The 17,949-nt window shown below is 42.0% G+C and overlaps 1 protein-coding gene across 1 annotated transcript; it reads left to right on the top strand.

The window, feature by feature from the left end:
• The first annotated feature begins 257 nt into the window (after nucleotides 1-257).
• On the top strand, nucleotides 258-15,979 carry LOC142614895 (UPF0481 protein At3g47200-like). Its single transcript, XM_075787535.1, has 2 exons — nucleotides 258-427; nucleotides 14,340-15,979. The coding sequence occupies exon 2, from the start codon at nucleotides 14,346-14,348 to the stop codon at nucleotides 15,696-15,698; it is 1,353 nt and encodes a 450-aa protein (XP_075643650.1). The 5' UTR covers nucleotides 258-427; nucleotides 14,340-14,345; the 3' UTR covers nucleotides 15,699-15,979.
• The last annotated feature ends 1,970 nt before the right edge of the window (nucleotides 15,980-17,949 follow it).

Below are 17,949 nucleotides of genomic sequence, written 5' to 3'. Positions count from 1 at the left end.
CCAGATCATACCATGCATATGTTATAATTGGGACCAAAGTTTTGGTGCTTTATTAGGTAAAAATTACTCCCGTAGACTTGTTAGATTAATGTTCATCATAAGCATGACGTATTCTTAGCTTTCACACAGAGAGAGAGAGAGAGAGAGAGAGAGAGAGAGCATGACGTATTCTTAGCTTTCAGAGAGAGAGAGAGAGAGAGAGAGAGAGATCACTCTATAAATAGGAACCCAATAAGATATTCAGAAGTAGTGCTATCAAGTGCACAATAATTTTCTTTTATAATTGAGTTTTAGGGATGAGCACTGCAGGGAGAAAGTGAAAGATCCAAATTAGCAAAGCTTGCTTCGTCAGGCATAATCTCTAGCTGACACTACTGTCCCTTGGAGTTTAGAATACAAGAATTCTTTTCAAGATAAAAATTTGCAGGTACTTTTGTCCATCCTTCCACTTTACTTTTTGTTCTTCAAGATAAAGTTTATCCCAAAACTGATCATTCACTAATTTAATTGAGTTCATATAAACTTTGAGATTTTAAATAAAAAATATAACCTTGCATGTTGGGTCTCTAAATATTTTTATACTAATTACACTAATTTCCTCTTTTAATTTGGTAGATTCGAACTCATTCTTTTCTATGGGAGAATTGGAAATTTTCACTAACTTACCAGACTCTTGCTCTGTTTTTTTTTTTTTTTTTTTGTCTCTCTCCAAATCTCGATGCAATTCTCTTTCTATGTTGTTGCAACATTGTCGACCACCACAACAAACCTTCACCCAAACTCATAAACCAATAACACATACAGCCACCAAATTTGTTCAAGACTTACTTTTGTTTCCTACGAGCTGAGATTTATGACAAACTCAGTAAGGGCCTAAGGGGAACTCCCTTGGATAGGAAGAGAGATCCAAGTTTTAAGTTTGAAACCGGTGCCCTTTAATTCTTCTAATCATGAAAATATCAAGTTTTTTTTTTACGAGTGTTTTTGGGCATTTTAGTTGATCTATACTGTTCTTATTCTGGTGTTGTTTTTATCTCTTTGCTTTGTTAAAATTTATTTTTATTTGTATAATAACTTATTATGGGGGATAAACTTTTCTAATTGGTAAAATTTTTATAATGTATTTATCAAGATTTAATTGTAATGTTTTAGCTATAAAAATGGATTTTATTTTATTCCCTCAATTTTCTATCTTTTGTTTTAGCGAAAAAAACTTTTTTCTTTCTCACAATTATCTCCTCTCCTTCTTTTTCTTATTACGAAACAAGTTTTTTTCGTTTTAAAAAAAATATTTAAATTTTTTTCTTTAAAATAAAACTTCTCACATATATTGAAGGATCAATAATGCTAAATTATTTCTATGTTTTCACTAAAAAAAAATGTCAAATTATACTTACAACACATTCTTGACATAATGGTCACTTTATTAATATAAATGTGAAAGATAAGAGCAAAAGTTTAAACTCTAAAAAGAAAATAAAAAAATATAATAATTCTAAATTATCGCATCTTTTAACTTAAAAATATTAATGAAAGTCTTCAAAAAAAAAATAATGATAATAATGTCAAATAAAAAGTACAAGCAGTCCATGTGAAGTTGAGTCAAACCACTTTTTTTTATTTATTTAAATTTTGCATTTTTGTATAAAATACAAAAATTCAGATCACAAAATTAGTGATAACTTTTGACACAAATACCCTCATGTGGTTAATCATAAATAGTAGAGAAAAAATAATAGATTTTGATAAGTAACCAATCACAATCTACAGCATTAAATAGTTGTGAAAAAAAGTATGGGAATTGTTGAAAAAAGTTTTACCTTCTACTTTTTGTCTTAACTTTTTAGCAAATAATCTAATCAATATATCTTTTGAAATAAATTAATTTTTAACTTTTTGTAATATATTTAAGGTAAAAGTAACCAAAAATTATACCTCTGAATTTGGACAAACACTATATAGATAACCTAAAAAAATAAGTAATTTACAAACAAACACCTAGAATAATTCCCAAAAATAATTACTTTTTTATTGTTTGATCAAAAATATTTTACATCGTTTTGTATATTATAAAAATTATTCAATGGCTCTAACCATTGTTATAAAATGATTCTAACCATTCAACAGTCCCTCCCTGTATGTTTGTTTCTAAATAATAAAAAAAAAAAAAAAAAACCTACTCAAAGCAGAACTTTTTCATTATTTCTTTCCATTTTGTCTTTATATAGATTGATTCATAACTATTTCAACAGTGTAATTAGATTTGACGAAAGTTCAAGTGACGAAAGTTGTATTATCTTTCTATTTATCTTCCAAATCTATACTTTTTTTAGTTAAGTCAAATTGGCAACATAACTTGACTCGATGGATTTTAAATCAATTGTTTAATTACGTCACTAAAATTGAAAATGGTGGGAGCATCTTTTGTATGTGATTCATCAACAGGTTTAAATGTGAATGCTCATTTGTAAACACAAATTTTTGGTTAATACAATTAATAAAATTTCTTCTCTTTGAATACGGAACATTGGTTTGAATTCCGTCTTCACATAAAATGTTATATGACAATTGTGATGCCTACATTAAAATTTGTGTATAAGCACAAGGAAAATGCTAAAGTTATTACAAGTTTTTATGTATTAAGTTTACAAATATTTTCTTGTTTAATGTATGATTTATGCTAATTGATGATGCCTAAAAGATCAACAGTAAGCTGCTAGTACTCTCCCGATTTGAAGCAATACCTGCGAAGGAAAAAAAAAGTAGGTGATCGACAGAGAGCACCGGTGTGGTGCCGGCCAAAGACCCTCCGACGATCAAGTTAGAATCTTTTAAACAACCCTAGAGTGCCGGAGTTGAGGTAATTGTGCGTACCTTTGGGTCATGAGGGTCTTGGGGTATATATAGTGGTGTGTGGCCGAAATTTGCGCCCAGGTGAAGATGTACTTTCCTTTTTAAAAGAGTAATTCGCGGATCTTTGCCTATTGTGTTGAGCCCTTTCCTTATAGGAATCACCTTAGCTAAGTCGAACGCGTAGCGCAAGGACTTTCCTTATATTCACATAAGCAGAGGTCCAGATAGGCTAAAAATGAAAGTTGGATTATTCCTTCAGCCTTCACCTGCCAAGGTCGTCAGCCCACGCGTAACTCCTATACTGTCGTCAGCTTACGTACGCCAACGTGGTCCGTCAGCCAAGGACATCATCCAGACCTTACAGTCAAGGTCGTCACCCCTGACTCGTCCACGTGATCCGTCACCCTAACGTTGCTGCGTAAGGGGCATGGCTATGAAGGCTAAAGAGGTGTTAATGACAGTAGTTGACGGACAGCGTATTGTCGTCAGCTTCTTGACGTGCATTCAATATGTAAGTGAACTTCCGTCACCTTCTTCATGTGTCGTCACCTTGTAATAACGTCACTATCAGCTGCCCCCCACTCCATTATCCCGTCAGCCATGGGCGACGGGTCATGGAGTTGGTGTCACTGGGGAAATGGTGTTTGCATGGTGGTTTGTGCCATGTTCATTAAATGGTGGGACACATGTCACAAGCAGATTGGCTCCGCGTCTGGACGAGTGTGTCGCTTCGTCTTTCGCGCCTCCTCTCTCCTATATATATCTCACTATTTACCTTTTTTCCACTTTTTCGCCTTGTTCATCTTGAGAGAAAAAATTCGTCACTGCCAGTTTTACCATACCGTCGATCGTGCAACCGTCACCTTCTTGAGACCGTCCTCCTACACGTAAGTTTTCTTTATTTTACCTTTTTACCTTTTCTAGTGACGCCCTTTAGTGAAGTCGTCTGCCTAGGATCTTAGAAAAACCCGTCATTTGTAGGTCATTTGTAGGTAGTCAGATGTCTAGGGAGACGCCGAGTGATCCATCGTCAATCCGCGACGGAGCGGGTTACGACGAAGTTTTTCCATCAGGTCGTGAGCCCGCGGAGGGCCTATCCTGGTCGTCAGAAAGAGACTCGTCAACTCCTTCTGACGGTGAAGTAGAGAGTTCTAGAGGAAGTGAGGTGTACGGTGATGAAGAAGGGGTAGCCGACGAAGCCCAAGGGGTTCGTGGAAGGGAAAGTTGCAGTGACGGGGGTGAGAGTGACGGTGACGAGGAAGCCTCAGTGAGCACCTCGGGATCCTCTGGTGATGACCGTCCCTTCATCTTACCCTCCGAGTGGTCCGTCAACAATTTTCACCCGACGATGTCGGAGAATGTTTTCAAAACTTTGCGGTCCCGTTACCAAATACCCGACGACATTCCCATCCGTCTGCCTGAGGAGGGTGAGAGGTGCTACTCAGGACGAACCGCGGACGTCGGCATGTATGATGCCATGTTCGCGGCAGGGCTGAGATTGCCTCTAACGGCATTACACCGTCAGCTGGCTAACTTTCTAGGGATTTCTGTCAGCCAGATTGCCCCCAATGCTTGGCGAACCTTCATTGGTGCCGAGGTCTTGTGGGGTAGTCTAAGTGGTGGGAACCGTCAGCTGACCTTGGACGAGTTCTTTTGGTGTTATCGTCCTCAGCACATTTCCTCGTCCAAAGGGGTGTACCATTTTGCAGTGAGGGATAAGGAGTTGAAGTTAGTGTCAGATATGCCCGACTCCAATAGGAAGTGGAAGGGCAGATACTTCTTTGTAGAAGGGACAAATTGGGTATGTCGTCAAGATGAGTGGGAGTCAATGCCCAATGGTTTTGATAACACATGGGCTTACGTTAGAGATTCAGGTTAATACCGTCGGCCCTTCTCGCTCCGTCTACTTATTTGCTGTCTTAACCCGTCACTTTTCACTGCAGCTAACAACCGTCCACGTATTACCGCGGAGCAAGAGGATTTCATTCGTCGAGTGACGGCCATTCCCTTGGACGAGAGGAAGTGTCGGGATCTAATCACGTTAGACACCCTTCACTTATATTGTGGTGGCCCTGAACCGACGGAGGAGGCTTGCAAATTGAACGCCTATTCTCGCCGACGTGAGTTGTCCTTCAACTTCTTGTCTTTATCCTGACGTTGTTTCTTTCTAACCCTTATCCTTGGCAGAAATGGAGTCAGCTAAGCAAAGGGTCAGAGCTGCAGCTGCGGCTAAGAAAAAACAGCAAGAGAAGGCTGGGGGCGAGTTAACCCCACCGTCAGCCCTCAGACCCGTTGAGACGCCCGCGGCCAAGAGAAAACCTGACGGCAGGGTAGACCGTCCGGGGAAGAAGGTTGCCCCCACTCCTAGGGACCAGTCATCCCGGAGGCCGTCATCTCCTAGGCCTGCTCATGGGGCAGGCAAGGGTCCGATGACCTCGTCAGGGCCCATTGTCCAAGGATCCGTACGCCGTCTGCTGACCCACAAGGATTATGCTGTAGAGGTGACGGAATCAATTTTAAAGGATGAGGAGACGGATCCTTGTGCGGAGCAAACCACTGACGAGATAGGGGCGTCAGCCCTCTTTGACCTCACTAGGGTATGTGCCTCCTTTTACTTTACTTTTGGTGTCTGACCAGTCTTAATCATCCTGACGTTGTTCTATCTTTTTTAATGTAGGCTATGGTTCGCGTGAAGGCCTTGTCGAATAGGTGCTTTGCCAAGTATGGGGTGATCACCCGTCTGAACGAGCGCGTCAAGTACCTAGCTGACGGTCAAGCGCAGTTCAAAGAGGCAAACAAAATTTTGGGCACGGAGCTGAGAGACTATAAGGAGAAGCTGACGGAGGAAACCCGTCGCCGGGAGCTGGAGACGGAGGCCAAGGTGGCGGCAGAAAAGGAGCTAAGGTCCATCCTAGTCCAAGTGGAAACGGCTAGGAATGACGCTGTGAAGGAGTTTCAAGATTCGTCAGCCTTCATAGACGCTTGTGCCGCCTACTATGGTGACGGGTTTGAGGACTGCCTGAAGCAAGTAAAATCGGCGTATCCTGACTTGGATTTGTCAAGGATTTCAATGGATGAGTCCATCCCGTCGACCCCTGCAGGTGACGCCGTTCCTGAAGAAGCTGACGCCAACAGCCAGAGGGTCAACAGCGTCGTCCTAGCTCAGCCAGCAGCGGACCACTCCGTCACTCTGACTCCGGCAAATCCTCATAATTGCGACCCAAATGCCGCCAGCCCTTCTCTCTCATGTGCCCAGCCTGTTGATGTCGAAGACGATGGAGGACACTGACGCTCCCCTAGAACTTAAAGTTTTCTTCTTTTTTTTTTTTTTTTTTTTTTTAAATATATTTTTTGAAGAACTGTAGACGAAATTGTAGTACTTGGCGCCCATTTTTCTGGGCTTTTGTAAAGACATTGCCCATTTTAATTTTAATGCCATTTTATGCTTCAAGCATGTGTGTTTTTTTTATGAAGTCAAAATTGTCCATGATGAACTCGTCAGCTTATGGGTGACGGTATTTTTATTCAATCCAATTTTTTGAATTGATGACGGCGTCAGCTTCTTTTTCATAAAAACAGGGTCGTTTTTATCATTCCGTCACTTACATGGGGAGTTTCCTAACGGCGTCAGCTAACTTTGAACATAACACCGTTATCATGAACATAACGCCGTCACTTTGAACATAACGCCGTCATTTTGAACATGATACCGTCACCTTGTTGCTTCATGGCAAGGTGACGAGCTCAAGAGGGAACACATCAGCATTTTATTGCCCTTGTACATCTTATGCGCTTGGTGGTAAGGCCTTATAGCAATGAGGTCGTCCACCTTGTTGTCTTTAGATTGGGATCGTCCACTTTGTGGATTTTAGGTGTAAGATTGTCCACTTTGTGGACTTATTTACGACGCCGTCCACTTTGTGGACTTAGATGTAGATCGTCCACCTTGTGGACTTAGAGGCAGACCGTCCACTTTGTGGACTTATAAGCAGGTCGTCCACTTTGTGGACTTGGATGTAGGTCGTCTACTTTGTGGACTTATAAGCATGTCGTCCACTTTGTGGACTTATAAGTATGTCGTCCACTTTGTGGACTTAGATGTAGGCCGTCCACTTTGTGGACTTAGACGTAGGTCGTCCACTTTGTGGACTTATAAGCATGTCGTCCACTTTGTGGACTTAGATGTAGGCCGTCCACTTTGTGGACTTAGACGTAGGTCGTCCACTTTGTGGACTTATAAGCATGTCGTCCACTTTGTGGATTTAGATGTAGGCCGTCCACTTTGTGGACTTAGATGTAGGTCGTCCACTTTGTGGACTTATAAGCATGTCGTCCACTTTGTGGATTTAGATGTAGAGGACCTGTTGTTTTCTTCAAGACAAAAAATTCACTAGTCGTTTCTGAATGAACCTCCTCTTATTATGATGAATGCATAAGTAAAATTTTGTTCAAAAAATAGGAAAGATAAGTTTTCAGCCCTTTAGGCTTAAAATATACTGTAGACAAGAATAAGCTAAGACAAATAATTAAGGATCGTAAACTGGTTAGGAGGAGTAACGTTCTGCTTGCTATCTTCTACTGGTAGTACTTTCTGAGGTGCTCGGCGTTCCATGGGTGTCGCAGTTTCTGCCCGTCAAGAGTCTCTAGGTGATAGGTGCCCTTTCTTCGCCATGATACGATCTTGTAGGGTCCCTCCCAGTTCGGGCCAAGCTTTCCTTGTGTGGGATCTCTGGCTGCGCCCATTACTTTCCTTAAAACAAGATCTCCGACTTTGAAGTCTCGGTGCTTGACTCGGGAGTTGTAGTGCTTGCTTACGAGGTCCTGGTATCGCGCGAGTCTCTGCTCAGCCACCGCCCTTACTTCGTCAATTAGATCTAGCTGTAAACGAAGCTCTTGATCATTTCTTCCCTCGTCGTGATTGGCCACCCTATAACTTGTGAGTCCTATCTCGGCTGGAATGACCGCTTCATTTCCGTATGTCAGCTGGAAAGGGGTTTCTCCTGTAGGGGTTCGCACTGTCGTTCTGTATGCCCACAACACGCTGGGTAGCATCTCAGGCCATACGCCCTTTGCCCCCTCGAGCCGAGTCTTGATGATTCGAAGCAAGGATCGGTTGGTGACTTCTACTTGTCCATTTGCTTGAGGATGGGCTGGGGAGGAATAATGGTTCTTGATTCCTAACTCTGAACAGAAGGCTCGGAAGGAGTCGTTGTCAAATTGTTTACCGTTGTCCGAGATTAAGACTCTTGGGATCCCATACCTGCAAACAATGTTTCTCCATACAAAACCCCTTATGTTCTTTTCAGTAATTGTGGCTAAGGCTTCAGCTTCAACCCATTTGGTGAAGTAATCGATGCCGACGACGAGGAACTTCAGCTGCCTTGCTGCCATCGGGAATGGTCCCATGATGTCCAACCCCCATTGGGCGAATGGCCATGGGGCAGTTATGGGGGTCAATTCTTCCGCCGGTTGCCGAATGATGTTGCTGAACCTTTGACACTTGTCGCAAGCTTTCACATAAACCTGGGCGTCATTTTGCATTGTTGGCCAATAGTACCCGGCCCGGATCAGCTTTTGTACCAACGACCGTGATCCAGAGTGGTTGCCGCATATCCCCTCGTGTACTTCTCTCATCACATAGTCTGCTTCTTCGGGGCCTACGCACCTTAGATATGGTCGAGAAAAGCCCCTTTTGTAGAGAACGTCCTTTATCAAGACAAATCGTGCAGACCGGACCTTCAACTTCCTGGCGGCCTCCTTTTCATCAGGCAACGTGCCATCTTTTAGGTAGGAGATCAAGGGCGTGGTCCAATTGTTTTCGGAACCAATTTCCTGTATGCAGACAACGTCAATTAATGGTGAGGACTGAATGAAAGAAAGTACCTCGTCGATGGGGGTCATAGTTTCCGCAGATGCGGCTTTGGAAAGTCGGTCGGCATGTTCGTTTTCTCCTCTTGGAATTTGGATTATTTTGGCTTGCAGTCCGTCCACCCTCTTTTTTGCTTGCTCCCAGTACCTCTTCATTCTTTCACCCTTGCACTCGTACTCGCCATTTACCTGGCTTGTGACGACTTGGGAGTCGCAATGAACAACCACATTCGTGGCCCCTACAACTTGAGCAAGGTCTAGACCTGCTATCAGGGCTTCATACTCAGCTTCATTGTTAGTTGTAGGAAAGTCGAGGCGAATCATGCATTTTAGCTCGTCGCCTTCCGGAGAGTTAAGCACGACCCCTACCCCGCCAGCCTTCTTGTTGGATGATCCGTCAGTGAAAATGCCCCATTGGGGAGTCTTTTCCTCTTCGCTTTCCGCGTTGGTGAACTCAGCAATGAAGTCAGCCACCGCTTGTCCCTTGATGGCGACGCGGGGGCGATATTGTATATCAAATTCACTTAGCTCTACGGACCACAGCGCCATCCGTCCGGCAGCCGCGGGGCTGCCCATTGCCCGCCGCAAAGGCTTGTCAGTTAGGACGACTATTGTATGGGCTTGAAAATATGGCTTGAGCTTACGGGCCGCTGTAACCAAAGCAAAGGCAAGTTTCTCCATAGGGGGATATCTCTCTTCTGCGCCGTGCAATGCCTTGCTCGCATAGTACACGGGTCGCTGGACCTTATCGTCTTCTCTAATTAAGGCCGCACTGACGGCTGCTGGGGAAATGGCCAGATAGAGGAACAGTTCTTCTCCTGGTTGCGAGGGGCTTAGCAATGGTGGGGAAGAGAGGTAGGCCTTTAAATCTTCGAATGCTTGTTGACACTCGGCAGTCCATTCAAAGGACTTTTTCAATGTTCGGAAAAAGGGTAGACATCTGTCTGCAGCCTTCGACACAAACCTGCTGAGCGCGGCGATCCTACCATTGAGGCTTTGTACTTCCTTGATATTAATAGGATGGGCCATCCCCATAATGGCCTGAATCTTGTCCCGGTTGGCCTCGATCCCTCTTTGGGATACCATGTATCCCAAGAACTTTCCTGCCGTCACTCCAAAGGCACACTTGCTTGGGTTGAGCTTCATGTTGTAGGAGCGAAGAGTATCGAATGTTTCCTTGAGATCCTCCAGATGAGCTTCTTCTTCTTGGCTTTTGACTAGCATGTCGTCGACATACACCTGGACGTTCCTTCCAATCTGCCGCGCAAACATCTTGTTCATGAGCCTCTGATAGGTAGCGCCAGCGTTTTTCAGGCCGAAGGGCATGACCTTGTAGCAAAAAAGGCCTTGGCTTGTTACGAACGAAGTCTTCTCTTGATCAGCCTCATCCATTCGGATCTGGTTATACCCGGAGAACGCATCCATGAAGCTTAGCAACTGATGCTTGGCCGTAGAATCCACCAGAACGTCGACCCGCGGGAGGGGGTAGCTATCTTTGGGGCATGCTTTGTTCAAGTCTGTGAAGTCAACGCACATCCTCCATTTCCCGTTGTTCTTTTTGACCATTACGACGTTCGCCAACCAATCGGGGTAATACACTTCCCTGATAAATCCGGCTTCTTGCAGTTTGCGGACTTCTTCCGCTATTGCTTGGTCTCTTTCTTGGGCAAAGGTTCTTTTCTTCTGTCGGACGGGCGGAAAAGATGGCGATACGTTCAACCTGTGCACCATGACCGACGGGTCGATTCCCGGCATGTCTTCGTGGCTCCATGCAAACACATCTTTGTTTTCTTTCAAGAAAGTTGCGAGCTTCTGGCGTACCGCCGGGTCGGCCAGGGTTCCGACCTTTGTTGTTCGCTCCGTGTAGGCTTCGTCGAGATGTACGTCTTCGAGCCTCTCGACGGGCTCTGTCGCCACCCGACGTTCTTCTATGTTCATGGCTTGAATGTGATTGTCCATCTCCATCATGGCCACGTAACATTCCCGTGCGGATTCCTGATCTCCTCTCAATTCTCCAATTCCATGATCAGTAGGGAATTTTATCATCAAATGGTATGTCGAGGTTACGGCTTTCCATGAGTTAAGGGTTGGACGTCCTATGATGGCATTGTAGGCCGACGAGCAATCGACTACCAGGAAAGTTATGTACCTGGTGACCTGCTGTGGGTAGTCTCCAACGGTTACCGCTAAAGTGACAGTGCCAAGTGGATGTACTCTCGCCCCTCCAAAGCCAATGAGTGGGGCATTAACCGGAATTAGTCGCTCCCTTTCAATTCGCATCTGTTGAAAAGCAGGATAGTAAAGGATGTCTGCTGAACTACCGTTGTCTACGAGAACTCGGTGTATGTTATAGTCTCCTGCCCGTATGGTGACGACCAAAGCGTCGTCGTGGGGATGGTGAAGGCGCTGGGCGTCTGCTTCCGAGAATTCAATGGGGGGATTTCCAATCCGTGACCTTCCAAGCGCAGGACTTGCCGACTGGACATTCTGGATCGTTCTGATGTATGCCTTTCGGGCTTTCTTGGAAGGTCTGGCCCTCGCGGTGCCTCCTACAATCATCCTTATGTCTCTTATTGGTTGCCTGGGGCGATCATTATCTTGCCGAGGGGCTTGATTTTGTGGCGGGTTCGCCCTCTCTTTGGTGACGAACCTTTGTAACCTCCCTCGCCTAATGAGGGCTTCTATTTGCTGTTTCAGGTCGTAGCAATCGGCGGTGTCATGGCCGTGGTCTTGATGAAATCGGCAGTATTTATCCCTTGGTCTCCTGTTGGGATCTCCCTTCAGTTTTCCAGGGAAGGCCAAGTTTTCCTCGTCTTTAATCTGCATCAATACCTGGTCGATGGGCGTATTCAGGGGAGTGAAGTTCGTGTACCTTCCTGTAGGCGGCTTAGGTCGTCGATCATCTCGTCCCTCTCCGGTTCTCCCCTCTTTTGTCCATTATCGGGTTTCGTATCTTCCCGTCTCTCCCTTTTCTGGGTTTGTAGTCGTCCCTGGCCAGCAAGGCATCCTCCGCGTTCATATACTTCGTCGCCCTGTAGTATACGTCGGACATAGTCTTTGGGTCGTTCTTGCATAGAGAGAACAAGAACTTACCCTCTTGTAACCCGTTCATGAACGCCGCCACAAGTGTCTTGTCGTCTGCCTCGTCTATCGAGAGGGATTCCTTGTTAAAGCGGGCTATGTAAGACCTTAATGTCTCACCTTCTCGTTGTTTAATTCCCAGTATACATGCAATAGACCTCTTGCGTCGGTGACTTCCAATGAAGTGCGATACAAACTGTGCACCTAATTCCTTAAAAGTGCCGATGGAATTAGGCGTCAACCTGCTGTACCAATCCCTCGCGGGCCCTTTCAAGGTGGTGAGGAAAGCCCTGCACATGATTTCGTCCGGTACACCCTGAAGATGCATTAGTGTTCTGAAAGACTCCAGGTGGTCCAGCGGGTCCTTGGATCCGTCATAGTTTTCCACATGGGGCATTTTAAACTTTGAAGGGACGGGGTATGAGTTCACCAACGCTGTGAATGGTGAATCCGTTCTATGGACTAGGTCGTCCAGATTGCTGGATACCCGTCCCTTAAGTGCGTTCATCATTGCATCCATGCGCTCCCTCATCTCCTGCATCTCGGCTGTGATATGAGGTGGCAGGGAGTCCGAGGCGGATGGCGGGTTTGTCTCCGGCCGCTCTAGCCTTGTCGGTGCAGTACTACCTTCAGGCCTGACGGCATTCCTCCCCTCCGGGCTCGCTACTTCCTGGTCCTCCCCCGGCGCACTTTGGTGCGCCGTCATCTGCCGTAGTTGCTCTTCTAAGTCGTGGTTCTGTTTAGTAAGGCGCTCGACAGCGGCAGCCAGCGTCTGAACTTGCCTTTCTAGCGCTGTGGCATGCGGTTCGTCGCCTTGGTTGTTGACTGTTGCCATCGATCGAGTGAGTACCATACAACTTTTTGTCTCAGGGATAGAACAAGGCTAAATGCTTGTCGCCTTTCCCACAGACGGCGCCAACTGATGATGCCTAAAAGATCAACAGTAAGCTGCTAGTACTCTCCCGATTTGAAGCAATACCTGCGAAGGAAAAAAAAGTAGGTGATCGACAGAGAGCACCGGTGTGGTGCCGGCCAAAGACCCTCCGACGATCAAGTTAGAATCTTTTAAACAACCCTAGAGTGCCAGAGTTGAGGTAATTGTGCGTACCTTTGGGTCATGAGGGTCTTGGGGTATATATAGTGGTGTGTGGCCGAAATTTGCGCCCAGGTGAAGATGTACTTTCCTTTTTAAAAGAGTAATTCGCGGATCTTTGCCTATTGTGTTGAGCCCTTTCCTTATAGGAATCACCTTAGCTAAGTCGAACGCGTAGCGCAAGGACTTTCCTTATATTCACATAAGCAGAGGTCCAGATAGGCTAAAAATGAAAGTTGGATTATTCCTTCAGCCTTCACCTGCCAAGGTCGTCAGCCCACGCGTAACTCCTATACTGTCGTCAGCTTACGTACGCCAACGTGGTCCGTCAGCCAAGGACATCAGCCAGACCTTACAGTCAAGGTCGTCACCCCTGACTCGTCCACGTGATCCGTCACCCTAACGTTGCTGCGTAAGGGGCATGGCTATGAAGGCTAAAGAGGTGTTAATGACAGTAGTTGACGGACAGCGTATTGTCGTCAGCTTCTTGACGTGCATTCAATATGTAAGTGAACTTCCGTCACCTTCTTCATGTGTCGTCACCTTGTAATAACGTCACTATCACTAATAAATGTCTCGTGTGTGTTTGAAGAATGATTATAAGCTAATTTTCTGCTTATTTTTTTTATATACTGTTTGTGAATCCAATGCAACTTTTTGTCTTAGTTTTATTTTAAATGATCTAACTTTCATTTAAAAAATAATAATAATAAGATAGCTTTTAGCTTTCTTTGTCTCAAATTAAGCAAAAAAAAAAAAAACCAAAAAAAGCAATTTCTTAATGTGTGTTAATTAATTCTTTTAATTCAACTGTCTACTATTTTCTAGTCTTAGTTGGTTTTCAGAAGATGATGATATAGTTAAAAAATGAAAAAAGAAAAAAAAAACTAAATAAAAATTATGGTTAAGATATATAAACATGATTGGGGGCAAGCTGGATCCCTTTCATTTGCAGTGGATAAATTTCATGGTTTTTTTTTTTTTTTGAGGAACAGGATAAATTTCATAGTTCATTTTAAATTTTATAAACTTAAAGATATATCTAATACCATATTATTTTAAACTAGCTTATAATAGACTGAACACAATGATAGTATCACATAGAAGTATAATTAAGTATTTTTTGTACTTTCTAAGTTTAGATACATTAATTTGCATTTAAACATAATTGACACACAATTAAATAATAAAAAAATCAGTATGACACTTGATACAAAATTGGAGTGCAATTATAATCTAATTTGAATTCTTGATTAAATTTTCTCAAGGTTTTTTCTTTTATATATTATATAAGATTTTAAATTACTTGACACGTACTCTCTAAACTATTTGATCTAGAAAACATAATCTCATTCATGTCTATTTGAAATGGCTTCAAATGGTGCCTCTTGGAATAAATACTGGAGTAAGTTTTCTAGTGCTAATGATTGTTGTTTGCCACTAGGAAAATATGGCCACGCCTAACGGTGCAACTGATACTTCACAAGAAAAAGGTCCTCAATGCGAAGAGATTATCATTGACATTACAGTCAAGGAGCCTAAGTGGGGCTCCGAGTGTTGCATCTACAAGGTCCCCAAAAGACTTCGCAAGGTCAAGGAACAAGCCTACACTCCAAAGCTAGTTTCAATAGGCCCTGTTCATCACGACAACGATGAACTGAAGGACATGCAGAAGCTGAAAATGAGTTATTTCAAGGAATTCTTTGATCGGACTTGCAAGGACCAGAAGGAGTTTGCAAGCATAGTTAAAAAAAACATACAAAAGATCCGCGACTGTTACGCAGTAGAGATTTCTCTACCCGAAAAGAAAGAAGATTTGGTAAAAATGATTTTGCTGGATTCTATCTTTATCATTGAGCTCTTCTGTAGGAGCGATGCGGATAGAGAAAATGATGATTATATATTAAGTAAACCATGGTTAAAGGATGGCATAACGCAAGATTTGATATTACTCGAGAATCAGCTTCCTTTTTTTATCCTTGACTTGTTATTTCAACATTTCAATGGCACTCCTAATTCCTTTTTTAGGCTTGCTTGTAATTACTTTTTTGAAGTTTTTCCCAGCCAGGAGGAATGCCCCAAGAAGGAAGTAAAACATTTCACTGATTTGCAGAGACATTTCTTCCGTCCACCTGATCACCAGAATATTGGGAATCCTATTGAACATCGACATAGTGCAACAAAACTGGAGATGGCGGGATTGATATTCCAAACTCGTAAAGAAGAGAGAAGCTTGCTTAACGTACAAATCCAAAAGGGTAATAGCTTTTCGGAAATATTTCCATGCTTCAATTGCTCATGGCTCATGCATTGCTTACCTTGCTTGAAAAAGATTTCACTCCTGGAGCGTATGCAAACTCGCTTGGTAGTCCCACACTTTGTGGTAGATAACAAAACCGAAGACCTTTTTCGAAATCTCATGGCCCTTGAGCAATGTCATTATCCAAATGAAGCTTACATATGCAATTATGTCTTGCTATTGGATTTTCTTATCAACAATAAAGACGACGTAGAGTTGCTTGTTGAGGAAGGGATTATTGTTAACTCTTTAGGCAGCAACAAAGCAGTTGCCGACATGGTTAACAAACTTGGCCATGAAATTGTGGAAAAAAATTCCTATTACCATGAAGTTGCTGAAGATCTTAATAGGTACTACCGCAATTGGTGGAATCAAAATATGGCATCCTTGAAAACAGTATATTTTCGGGATATTTGGAGAGGAACTGCAACTGTTGTTGGGATTATAGTTCTTGTGGTAACTGTCATGAATTTCCTTAGGCCTTTTGTGTTCAAGCATATTTAAGTTTTGTTTCTGAAATATTATCATATTAGTTGGAAGTTTGGCAAATTAAGTGTTGATTTTTGTCAATCTGTTCAGTTTGTGTTATTGTTTCCTTTCTAAGGAGTTTTACTTTTGTACTTCACCTTTTGGATGCTCCAAAGTCCAAACCTTATTTCAGCACCGATCTAGAGTTCTTATTTTCCCAAAAGTAAAGTTGTATCCTCTTGGTTCCCAAATACAAGAGATATATATACCCTTTTCAATTTAACATCAGATTGTATTACACCAATAATTTCATTCTTCTGCTGATAAGTGTGTTTATACAAAATAAGTTTTGACAGACCAATTACGGGACAGAGAATGTCCATGAAGATTAAATATGGCGACTTAAGCTTAACCAGGTCCAACCCTCATACCAATGATCCACTTCCTACCCCATAGGAAGAAATGGAAGGCTAATGTTTCTGTTGTGGTCCCGCAAGAATTCAAACCTAACGTTCAGCACTCCCTATCGGTACTAGGGCCGGCTCAACGCCTAGGCCTTAGGCCCCCACTTATCCTAATTTTTTTTTTAACGTTTCAAGTCTCCATTAAACCAAAAACAAAAATCCCAAACTTATACTAAAAAAGGAAAAAAAAAAAAAAAAGGAAGAATAATAGCTAATTTTTTTAAAAGAATATATATATATATATATATATATATATATATATATATATATATATATATATATATATATATGTGTGTGTGTGTGTGTGTGTGTGTGTGTGTTATTTTCACAAATATTGAGCCAATTGAAATCCAATACAGCTGAAATCATAAGTTATTGTTTTATTTTTTTAACTTGTTATGAGTTAGAATGAATGTATCAAATAATTATTGAAATCAATTAAAATGTACCAAGTTGTGAGTTGTGGAATTGTAGACTTACGTGAATCCACCACTTTTACTTGACTGCTCACGACTTTTCTCATGAACAAATTGTAACAAAAATTATGACAAAAATTGTAATCCTAACATTTTCCTTCTTCAAGCTATTCATATACAACTTCTTAAAGATATCGGATTTGTTTATTCATATTTCTCAATATATTTTCCTAGGTGCAAACTTTTACCAAGGGCTATTAATTTTAACAACCCCATGAACAAAGATGTCAACTGCGGTGACCAATGAGAGATTTGTAGCCAAGATATGTGTAACTTAGTAGGATAACAATCTGTCGTCTTTTATTAGAAAATCAAATTTAAACCATTCTCTCCATTATTATAAATAACTGGATTATAAAAAAAATGGTCAGTTGCAATAAATTTTGCATTGACTTGAGTATTTTTTTTTCTTTTAATAATTAGTGTTAGTGGGGGAATGGAAGGTGGGGTTGAGTACCTAATTAGTAATTACTTCAATAATACTAACTTGGTGCACCTATGGTACACAATCATTCACAGTAGAACTTATCATGTGTGTTTTATGTGTGCATACATCTCTTATGAATGCAACTAGTTCAATGCAACTGGTTCTCTGAACAGGACAGACTCTGTTCTATTTCTAGCTGCCCTTCTTTGAGAATAAGATGCAAGTGATTCAGGTCTTGTGATGTTTACCAAAAAAAAAAAAAAGTCATGTGTGACTGTGTGAGGCTGTGAGTGGATCGTGTTTCTGTTCTGGTCACTTTACAAAGACTAAAAACAAGTCAAGAAAACATTAATCATTCATGCGTGTGGCCCTTCTTTTTGATTGTTTTCACCTACCAGCTTTTGAAGTTGAAAGTGACAACATCAATCATTCTTCTTCTTCTTCTTTCTTTTTTTATTTTTTTATTTATGTTTTATTTTTTTTAACTAAATATATATATATATATATATATATATATATATATATATTTTATGAACTTATTGACCTACCCTCTGTGATGACAATGAATAATAATATGAATATTACTAGAGTAATGAATTGTGTAACAACTCAAATCTCACAACTCTTGCAAGCAAATGCGATGGGGCAACAATGACTTCCTATGGTTGAACCACACCCTTGGGTGGTCAATAACCATTCTTGTCTTCCAGAGGAAAGAAAAAAAGAAAAAAAAAAGGACCATGGCATTGGTTCTTGTTACTAATGAGCAACTTAATGGTTGTAAGTTTGTCAGAAAGAGGTCATTGTTATAAACTGTTGTGCTTGTTCTATTTGTTGTTGTTGTTATTTTCGTTATATTGTTATTTTTGGTTTTGAGACGTGTTTATTCTGGTTGAGAGACAGAGAGACAGAGGGGGTGG

This window comes from Castanea sativa, chromosome 11, assembly GCF_040712315.1.
Source record: "Castanea sativa cultivar Marrone di Chiusa Pesio chromosome 11, ASM4071231v1".
Taxonomy (NCBI): Eukaryota; Viridiplantae; Streptophyta; class Magnoliopsida; order Fagales; family Fagaceae; genus Castanea; species Castanea sativa.
Note: the sequence above shows the minus strand (reverse complement) of the source record. Positions and strands in the feature narration are given on the sequence as shown.

Coding starts and splice junctions, on each gene's coding strand:
- LOC142614895 (XM_075787535.1), top strand. CDS start 14,346: ATGGCCACGCCTAACGGTGCAACTGATACTTCACAAGAAAAAGGTCCT.